Source organism: Vigna unguiculata, chromosome 8 (assembly GCF_037176805.1).
Source record: "Vigna unguiculata cultivar grain cowpea cultivar isolate G323 ecotype 2 chromosome 8, ASM3717680v1, whole genome shotgun sequence".
NCBI lineage: Eukaryota > Viridiplantae > Streptophyta > Magnoliopsida > Fabales > Fabaceae > Vigna > Vigna unguiculata.
In genome coordinates, this window is record NC_140799.1 from 12656153 (window position 1) to 12667380 (window position 11228).

At 28.0% G+C, this 11228-nt stretch overlaps 1 protein-coding gene across 3 annotated transcripts; it reads right to left on the reverse strand.

Moving 5' to 3' along the window:
- Positions 1-530: 530 nt before the first annotated feature.
- Positions 531-10349, reverse strand: LOC114195358 (amino acid permease 3-like). Of its 3 annotated transcripts, XR_003606473.2 has the most exons (9): positions 10152-10349; positions 6082-6191; positions 3382-3570; positions 2967-3200; positions 2731-2824; positions 2427-2641; positions 2199-2338; positions 1360-2077; positions 531-898 (listed from the first exon to the last, which is right to left on the reverse strand). XR_003606473.2 is itself a non-coding variant. In XM_028085790.2 (6 exons), the coding sequence occupies exons 1-6, from the start codon at positions 3494-3496 to the stop codon at positions 1424-1426; spliced, it is 1452 nt and encodes a 483-aa protein (XP_027941591.2). In that variant the 5' UTR covers positions 3497-3880; the 3' UTR covers positions 1242-1423. The 3 variants fall into 3 exon arrangements, 1 of the variants encoding a protein (XP_027941591.2); XR_003606472.2 differs by lacking the exons at positions 6082-6191; positions 10152-10349 and having other exon boundaries at positions 3382-3880; XM_028085790.2 differs by lacking the exons at positions 531-898; positions 6082-6191; positions 10152-10349 and having other exon boundaries at positions 1242-2077; positions 3382-3880.
- Positions 10350-11228: the final 879 nt, after the last annotated feature.

The following is an 11228-nucleotide window of genomic DNA, read 5'->3' on the forward strand; positions in this document are numbered from 1 at the left end:
CTTTCTCAAAATCTTTATTTTTGTTAAAGGATTGAGGTTTTCCAAACAAGAGTACAAGTAGATATTGAATACATTTTATGTTTACAAAGATGAAAGTGTATGTTCTTAAAAAGGAAATAATTCCAAGACTTTGAATAAATCATCTTCTTAAATCTCATGTATAGAAAAAGGTTTTCATAGTTACAAAGTATATTTCCAACTTGACTAAAAGTTGTGTGATAAAATATAAGGGCAGCTACTGTTAAGACTAATTTTGATGCAAGTATTTGGAGTCACACGCTTACCGAATCAAATAGAGAAGTTACTTATGAATAGTTTGGTCTAAAATACTACGACTATTTTGAACTTCTTAAATACAATTTGAATTTCAAATTTCGTAAATAAAAAGAATTAATCAAAAGATAACAATTTATTGAAATAGGTGGGAATAAAGATTTATTATTAAATTAGATATTAGCATAATCAATAAATATTCTACATCAATAAAGTTATACAAAGAAATTAGATAGAATTCTCACTTAAAAAAAAAATTCAAATTCCAAAATGAGCAATTTTTAATATAAGTGAGTAAAAAAAAAAACTTATATATTATGGACTTTGTAATTATGAGCTCAAACACTAAGGCCCATTAATCAAAGTCTCTGTTTACAAGAAAAAAAAAACCTATACAAGTACCGATAAAGATCTAATACAAACATATAATAAAAAGAAAAAGACAATTACAAGGTCCAATGAAGACACAACACAAAAGTACAACAATTTTATTCTAGCTTGAGTTGAGGCCTATTCCTTAATCCTTAAAAAGGTCTCTTCATCATGCAATCATCAACACTATTCATAGATAGTAGTCACTCTAACATGGGATTGTGACCGACGATGGAGACACATGCAAACTAACCTGGCAGAGATAATAAACTTCATTATGAGAAAATCCAAAAATCTCAAAATAGGTCTCAAAGAAGGGCAACATGGTGGAACTCTGGGCAAGAAAACTGCCTAAAATAAATAAAATATTATTATTTACAAACTATATTTTTTTAAATTAAATAATTAAAGTAAATCAAAATATAAAGTATTTGATTCATGATGCTGAGAAATTGATTTTAAATAATTGATTTCTCATCTTTAGAAGAAGTTAGTTACTTTCATAAATTAATTCAAAAATAATTTATTTCAGTAAAAAAAAAACTAGAGATTAGGAAAAATAAATCCGAAAAACCTATACTTTGAAAACTTATGTATCCTGTAATCCTTTTTATTTTTCATTGGAAATTAGAGAGCAGAACAAATTACAAAGCATGAAGACACTGAGGAATAAACAAGACCACCTCCTTAGATTTCAAATTAGCAAAAGGTTACCTTTTTTCTCGTAAATAGCTAATGAAATCTTTGAGAATGATGTTAACAGAGTAATGCCAGTGAACTAGTAAGTGGTGGTGAATGGCTTGTAAACTTTAAGATCATCAAGAACCCCAGCAATGGAACCTACTGCAGCCAAAATTGTTATGATGCAACATGCAGCACTAAGCATCTGCAAGCATATCCATTTTGTGCTCCACTTTGGTATTTTAGCTTGAGCAATATACATCTCCACCGGGAAATACACAGTGAGTGGCCAAAATCCAATGGCTCCAATCAGCCCCACAATGTCATTGAAGAATGGAAGCAGCATTGCCATCACAGTGCAGCAGACAACAAAAATTGTCCTCCAAACACACCTGAAGAGGTTTAGCTTGAAGGGTTTGGAACCAGGGATTGGTACTTCAAATTCCTTCGTCATAAAATCATTGTCTGGGAATTTTTGTGCTGCGTTATTTTCAATAAATTGGAACAGGGGTTGACAGTAAACTTGGTATGCACCAACAAGGTGCACAACAATGGCAACATTGGCTATGTCAAGGAGCCAATATGGGTTATAGAAGCCAAAACCAGTGAGCAGGTTTCCAGGACTTTCATCTCCAAAAGCTGCATAGCCAAAACCACCACATAGCAGATAGAAAATGCTTGTCACTAAGACACTCACTAAAGTAGCCTTCGACATTGTCTTTGACTCTTCAGGAGGTGATTTGATTGTGTCCTGTTTCATAACAACCTCGGTTTTAGTTTAGTTTAGACTTCAACCATACAAAATAATACCTAAGAAACTGTGTTTTGAACTGTGAAGTTCATATGTATGTCACAAAATTCAGTAGATGTACCTGAATTTCTATAAGGATCATTGAGTAGGAGTACGCAAAGGCTATGTTACCAAGAGCTTGGAAGGTTCTCCAGATTTTTTGGCTTTCTGAGACAACACCAATACTTACACCAGTTAAGCTTCCTTTGATCACTCCGTTTCCTGTTACAAGCACAATTCAAGTCAAATTTCCTCAATTCATAATGATAATAAATGATAATTCTCTAACATAATAGGAGTAGAATCATACCTATAACTTTAGCAATTCCAAGACCAAGTCCAATTATTGAGTATGTGAAGGACATGATAGCAGCCACAATAGAGAGCCACCACAACTCGTTGAAATCTGGAATTTGGGATAAAATAATTTCCGCAATTCCAAATGAAATCATGTAAACATTGCTATTCATCTTGCATGGATCTTTTCCTCCGCTATTATGATAACAATTAGACCTTTTAACGGCCCTGTTTCATGAACAACCCAAAACACAAATTAGTTCATTTATTGTTACACTTTGATTCACACAACAACACTTACATCTTTGAAAACTCACATCATGCTTATGGAAGCTGCTATGGTGTACCCGATTGCCACTCCAAAAAGGTTGGCATACTGAACCAACGCACAAAACTTGACATTCATTCCACCTGCAAAACCCAAGAACGATTTTCTTCAATAACAACTCTTTGAATCCAATTACAAGGTAGTTTTAAGTTATACTTTTTTTGTAGAAATGTTATGAAAAGAGTTTGGAAAAGTTAGCATAGTTGAGTTTGGCAGCATGCATACCTAGGTAGGATCTGACAGCTTGAGTGTAGGTGTAGTTTCTCTTGCCATTAACTTGGTCACCAGTGCGGTAACAAGCAGCTAGAAGAATTGAGGTATAATAAGTGACCGCAGAGAAGAGAATCATTATAGCAGGACCAGCAACCCAACCAAGTTGAGCAATAGCCCAAGCCAAAGATAGTACCCCAGAACCAATAACTGCAGTTATTATGTGCGCACTTGAAGTCCAAACAGTTCCTGTTTTTGTGAAACTCAGAGTCAGTGATTTGAAATCATTAATTACCAATAACCAAAGCAACTGCTTCTGTTTGTTTTAGAGTAAAAAAAAAATGAGTTATTTGAAAATAACAATTCCATGACATGAAGTGAAATTGTAGTGAAGTTCAAAATACTTTAATTTTAGAGGCTATTTGATTACCAGTTCTTTTGGGACGACCATCATCATCAAAGAAATCGGAATCTGGTAGTTGAATCTGGTGTTTGGAGGCTGCAAATGCCTCTTGATAAGTTCTGCTTACACCGTTTTCCAACATCGTGCTTTGAGAGAGAGAACCGACCCAAATTAGGCTTCAGAGTCTAATATATGCAGCCTCAGAGATTGTGCTCACTGTTCAGTAGGATTGAGTTATATGTATGATTATGATAAGTTAATTATCAGTCAAGTAAAGGAAAATAAAAATGGAAGAAGGTGTCTCTGAAATATGGACTTATTGATATGAGGTGGTAGATTTTGTGAGAAACAAATTTCAAGTGTTTTTACACACACACACACCTCTTGCTCACAAGAATTTCAGAAGGAGAAAATGGTGTGTTTGGGTGAGAAAGAGCAAGGAAAAGTGTGTTTACGTGATGATCTTCAAAATTCAGAGAATGTTTGAGGTTGTGAAGAAATTGGTTTAGAGGGGTTGTACTTGTGCACGAAACTAAGAGGTGTGTGGGGGTATATATAAGAGTCATGGAACTTGAAAAAGAAGGTATTTTGGACAATGAGTGGAGTTACTGACCCACATGCCACTATGAGTTCAAAAAGTCGTTGTAAAGTAAGCATGAGAGTCAAATTTGACCATTTTCAAAACACATGGTCATATGGGTGCAACTGAAATTAAATTAATCATAAGTCTGTGGTAATCATTTCGTATCAAAGTTAAGTTAATTCTTAACCGTAGGCTTGTAGATACTTTTTAAATTAAATTAAAGGCAACAATTAAAACATCTCAAATATTAGTTATTTTTTTCCGGAATATAAAATTAAAAAGCAACTTCTTATAAGAAAATGTCCACTGAAGTATACTCAATAGGACGAATTTCTTAAATTTAATTATTGAAAAACAATACAAATCTTACCTATCATCATGGATCTATTTGTTTTTTCTTAAGTTAATTCCTAAAATTGCTGATTTGACTCAATTCTCTGTGGGTTAGGGTTACCTACCTGTCACCGTACTATTAATTTAAATGTGAAAATATCCCTAACTTTCTCACTTCGGGTTTTTCCTTCTCCTTTCGTTTGTACTTTTTTTTTTCCTTTTTTCTTCGAGAAATTTCTTTTGAAGAACACCAAATCATGAAAATCATCTTCTAAATCAACATGACTTGGCCATTCTTAGGATATTGCGAAACACAAATTGCAAAAGACATACCTAATTTAGACACTTCATTATAGTTATTGTTTTGTTTTCGAAACTAAGTATTCACATGTTTTATTTTGGTATTCACAACATGAACGGAAGAGTTATGTGCAAATTAAACATTCTGAGTTACATGTCATAATTGTATTTGTGGTAACCATATAAAACTAATTAGTACCATCACGTATTACGAAAGTTTTGTAAATTATGATTATTTTTTAGGATGGTCATCGCTAATTTTAATTTTTTTGTTGCTATAAATTAATATTGTTTCTCAACCAATATTATTAATTAGAGTTTCTTTATTATCACTAACAATATTTTTCAACTAATCTCAAACATGATTTTTAGGTTAAAGTTATGAGATATTATTTCTAATTAATGCCAGTTAGATTTATCTCTAACCAAGGTTTATTAGAATATTGGTTAGAATATATTTCAACCATTATAGCTAGGACTAGTTTTTGGCTGATTCAATGTTGGTGAGATCACCTTGTGGTAGATCTCAACGATATTTATTTGACTAAAGTTTAGTGATTATTTTCTATAAATATCTAGAGAAATTTTTGTCCATCAACATGTCTAGTATTATTTGATAATAATTTTTATATTTTATATTTTTTTTATTTAATGAATATTGGAATAATCCCGTGTTTAGATAAAAATTAAAATTTTATAATTTGGATTTTTTTTAAAAATATTTGAAAAATTAAATAATTTATGAAAAAAGAAATTCAAATTTAACATATATAAAATTTTCAAAACAAATTATTTATTTCCTTTTAAAGTAAGAATAATAATAATAATAAGACTTAATTAAGTTCCAAGTTCGTGATAAATTTAAGTATTTTTAATTGAATTCTTATTAATATTTAATTTATTTATTAAGTACTTAAATTTTTTATGTTTTTCAATTAAGTCTTTATCATTTTATATTTTTATTAACTAGATGACTTAGTTGTTATTTTGCTGCATTATTTTGTTTACTTGCATCCGCTTGTTAAAAAATGTAAAAATATATAATTAATATAAAGTGATATGTAGTTGTTTTTATTACTTTCATTGGAAACTTGTTAACTTGTTGAATAACAACAACGGTTCCATTAGTGTATTCATCATGTTCTCAATGATAACAATGAAAGTCATTTGTTATGTTATATTATGTGTAATATTATTTTTTATATTAATCACAACATTTCACATTCATTAATACTGTGAAGGCAAATGAATAAATTGACCGAACAAGATAATAATCATGTCACCGACATGTAATAAAAAAAGTTAAATAATAAAGATTCAATTTAAAAACTTCTTAATTAAAAATACCAAAGTTTGTTCCAATGTTTGGTTTTTTTTCCTTAAACTTAAAATAATAGTGGTAAAGATGTTTTCTTCAAATGTTTCAAAGACAATGCAACAGTTCTAAATTGAAAAGATAATAACAACAATAAAATTTCTTAACAAATTAATTGAAAGTATAATTGGCATACCTTCAGCTACAAGGGTCTTGTCTCTCTGTATGCTTCCTTTTCTTTTGGTTTTTTCAGTACCACATTACTTTATCACATTCAATGAAATCACAGAGCTACTACAGCAGCAGCTACATAATATAAAATGAACCAATTATATCAATAAAAATAATAATCAATCAGTAGTATAGAATATAATAGAATAGAAGAAGCTACAGTGTTTATTCAAGTAGCTTCTGTGCCTCACTTCAACTCCTCTATCAACCTTATATAGTGGAACAAATGCATTATAGACCTACAAAATATCATTATAACTCCACTTTAAAGGACCACTTTGCAAAAACAATTCTCTTGTGTGGAGAATAGGGTTCCTTTTATAATTCATTCTGAATTGAACTATTTGCCAAACAAAGTGCTACACAGTAGGTATATTTATATTTATCAATTTTTTGAGTCAAATTGTTTCCTTTTTATGGTAGTGATCGTAATATAGTCCATAATACTGGCCAATGGATCTTTCACTAGGAAAATGCTACACAAAATTCCCATAATTAGTGGAAATGGGGCATCTAATTCGTTATGTTTGGTTCCCAATGACTATGGAAAAAAGGGTAATTATTAGAGAAAGTCTCCTTGGGGTATCTTTGAATATGTTTATCATTTGACTAATTTTAGGGTTAATTTATTCTTCTAAATAATCTTTTCTATTTTAATTGGCCGGATCAATCCACTAGTTCTCTGAATTCCAAATGTAGTAATTGCTAGATATCACTATAGAAATAAATGTTTACAATATACAAAAGGAGATTTTTAGACCATGTTTTTAACTTTGTTGTTAGGGATGGCAACCAGGCGGGGCGGGTTCCGCTATCCCATACTCATCTGTGTATAAAAAATTCATTTTCATCTCCATACCCAAATTCAACGGGTATCGAACTTTTGTCTCATCTCCATCCCTACCGGTTAATGGGTATAATCTAGTGTCCATACCCGTATCCGTTTCCTTTCTATTTCAATATTATTTTTAATTCATTTTTATAAAACAATAAAAAATTATGATTAAGGAAACATAATATTATTATATATTCAATATTATGAGATGATTGTTTCTTCGATATCAAATACTTTGAAATAAATTATAATTGTTTACATTTTAGATTAAAATACCAAATAAAATTTCAAGAGAACCAAAACATTTATTAAATTTGCAAACATTAATGAAACCTAGTTGATAAAATTTAAAAATATTTGAAAATTATATATAAAAGGAAAACAAATATTCAAATTAAAATATTTTAAATGTTTGTTTATTTCAATTTTTTAAATTCTAATGAATTTTTTTTATACACTGATAAAAGTTATAATACATCACTTGATCAAAATGACGCAAAAAACAAACAATAAACATAATAAAAAAAAATTTGACATAGATCTTGTATCTTTTGAACTTCAATATATGTTGGATGGTGATAAAAAAATATTAATGACAATTACATTAAATTTTTATATTATAGTAAATAAAAGTTATTTATACAATTATAGTGAAAAAATACAATATGATTGATAATGAGTTAGAAAAAAAAATTAGATAAAATATATCGAAATAGTATTCTACATGATGAAAATAAATAAAAAATAAAAATATTAAAAAATTAACAAATGTGTGTCTTAGAAACAATTTGAGAGACTATTGAAATAAATTGTATAAAGAAAAATAAATGTATAATTAAGGGTATAACAAGATAAAAAATTCCTTAGAAATCTAAGAAAACTTTTCAAATATCAAGATATATACTCAATGATTGAGAAATAACGAAAATTGTTTTAGCGAAACAAAAGAGTTCTTCAAATGAAACAAAAATGAATAATAGTATGTAAATAAGTTTTTTTATATTACCTAGTAAATGAAAGACTTATGTTATTAAACACTTAAATTGAAAGTACCAAACATTCTTATGTGAAAGGAAAATATATAATAACTAAAAATATTAAAAAGTAATAGAAATATTCAAATGTGAGACATAAAAATTTGTAATTGACATATATTTTTTAACATAATTACATAAAGGTTATGATAAAATAAAAAATATATTGGAGATGCAACTGAGTTTCATAACAAACCAAATAATTAAAAGAAATAAAAATTGAAAGTATATATATATATATATATATGTATATATGTATATACATTTATTATCATATGAAAATAAATAACAAATAAAAATATTAAAAAATTAACAAATGTGTCTCTTAGAAATAATTTGAGAGACTATTGAAATAATTCGTACAAAGAAAAACAAATATATATTAGGGTATGATAAGATGAAAAATACCTTAGAAATCTAAGAAAACTTTTCAAATATCGATATATATACTCAATGGTTGAGAAATAGCGAAATTTTTTTAGCAAAACAAAAAAATTCTTCAAATGAAACAAAAATGAATAATAATAAGTAAATATTTTTTTTATATGACCTAGTAAATGAAAGATTTATGTTATTAAACACTTAAATTGAAAGTACCAAACATTCTCATGTGAAAGGAAAATATATAATAAATAAAAATATTAAAAAATAATAGAAATATTCAAATGTGGGACATAAAAAATTTTAATTGACATACATTAATTTAAAATAATTACATAAAAGTTATGATAAGATAAAAAATATATTGGAGATGCGAATGAGTTTCATGATAAACCAAATAATTAGAAGAAATAAAAATTGAAAGTATATATATATATGTATATATATATATATATGTATATATATGTATATATGTATATATATATATATATATGTATATATATATATATATATGTATATATATATATGTATATACATATATATATATATATATATATATGTATATATATAGGTTATTTTATTAATTGTGAATATTTTAATTATTTAAATGGGGATAGAGATATGGCGGGGACAAATATTACAGCGGGGATATGTACATCCCCATATCCATACCCATACCCATACCTAATTGAAAAAGTCGGGAATTCCCAATACCTATACCCATACTCAGTCAATGTGGGAATTTTCCGTCAAAACGAGAACGAACTCGGGTAATATCCATGGGAATGAGTTTACTAGTTATCTGAATTCCAAATGTAGTAATTGCTAGATACCACTATAGAAATAAATGTTTACAATATACAAAACAAAGGAGATTTTTAGATTGTGGTCTTAACTTTGTTGTTCAATCAAACGATTGGGTTTTATTTTGACCATTAATGCAAACATTTGATTAAAACAAGTGAAAAAAAAACGCTTAAATATACTTCATTTTCATTTCATAATTTCTATAACAAGAATATTAATAATTAAGTATCAAATAATGCTAGAGAGATGCGTGGGTATAAATAAATAAAGTGAGTTTAAAGTAGGTTGAGCGTATTTTAAATTGAAGTTAGAATAATTTTTTTTTTAACAAAATTGATTTTATTGAAGCTAGTATTCATCAAATTGATGTAGTTATAATTTATTTTTAACATTTATTTATGTTAGTATTTGTTAAGTTGCTCTATCACTCTATTAGAGGAAAACTAACCTTTTATGTTAACGATTTATTTAAACATCGATGAAAATGACAATAAATGTACAATGACATTTTTAAATTTGTTTACGTTGGACTGTTTGAGATTTGATGAAAAACTATTTAAATTAAGACTATCAACTTTTTTTTTACTCATGATTTCAGCGGTATTTTTCCTCCATTTTTTCTTTCTACATTTACATTGTGTGTGAGTGTTTTTAGAGACGTTGGAGGTCATTTTCCTCCATTTTTTTTTCTTTTTATATTTACAATAATCAATTATATTTTTTTAGTCATAATAATAGCTATTTTAATAATTAATAATTTTTTATTAAAACTTCCGCATAATGTAAAAAATCATAATAGAGCACTAAACATTTTAGCACCCAGTTTAATTGAAGTCAAAATATATATGCACAACAACTAGTTGATGTGTCTTCTCATCAAAACAATTCTTATACACATAGCATATAATTTCACTAATACAAAGATAAATATGCACATAAAAAAAATCTAATTATTATGGCAATGGAGAGGAAAATCACCTGGATAAAGGAGATCCCTCTCTTGATATGAATGTTCCTTTGGTATGCAGTTTGTGTGCTCTTGGTGACCTAATTATTGTTTCATTTTCTTCCAAAAAAAAAAACTAAGCAACTTTCAAAGTTTGATTGGTCCTACAAAAGAGAAACAATCACCTCCTCCTTTTTCTTTGTTTTTCTTTTGGAAGGGAGGAGGAGCTGAAAAAGTTGTGTGCACCTTGGTGGAATGTTTGAGAATATAAGAATTTGTAGGGTTTGAAAGGATAAAAAATAGATTGTGGTGAAGATGTAGAGATAAATTTTAGCTACAATATCCTGGACGAGTGTCTAGGCATACAAATTGCTGAAATATTCTAAACCAAAGTCAACCATTCATTTTACTTTTCTTCAATAATATAAAGAGTGTGCTTTTAGATTTGTTTAAATTTAGCTTCCACAAATAAAGTTGGCAAATTTTAGTTTTGAGATTATACCTACGTGCGTTATTCTCTCAGATTCTTGTTCATATGTAAGCGGTTTATGAACACCACTCTTCTAAGATAGAACTTTTACTAAGATCCAATATTAGGTTTTCCATCCAACAGGACTAGAAAAATCTCCTTTTTCTATTTATATAACTAAAATTTATTACATGAACATAACATTTTTATAAATGATTAATCTTATAATTTAAAGTCTTTTTTATAAACTAAGAACTATTGTAATTTAAAATAGTCTTTATTATTAATAAAAATTTATAACTAGTTTGCAAATAAAAGTTTAAATTGGTCTCTAACATTAGTCACCAAAGTTTTAACTACTTATACTGTTAGTTTCTAAATTAGTTTGTATTTCTTGATTTAATTGTGAAAACGACGACAATTATTAATCTCAATAAGAAATTGCATTAGACACAAGTGTTTTGTCTCACATACAATACAACACTATGTAATCTTGTTTAACACGACACAAATGTGCTTTGACAATAAACACAGAGTGAGCTAACCTCATAAAAAATAACAACATAATCGCTTATATTTTGTATTGTGGGGAATATGTACTACTTTCATATGCCAAAGAGATCTGTATGTTGTGTTTGGA

Excerpts from the sequence above, each read along its gene's own strand:
- LOC114195358 (XM_028085790.2), bottom strand. The coding sequence starts at position 3,496 with ATGTTGGAAAACGGTGTAAGCAGAACTTATCAAGAGGCATTTGCAGCC. Across the intron at positions 3,201-3,381 it reads TGGTCGTCCCAAAAGAACTG|GAACTGTTTGGACTTCAAGT; the intron begins GTAATCAAATAG and ends TCACAAAAACAG. Across the intron at positions 2,339-2,426 it reads TGGAATTGCTAAAGTTATAG|GAAACGGAGTGATCAAAGGA; the intron begins GTATGATTCTAC and ends TGCTTGTAACAG.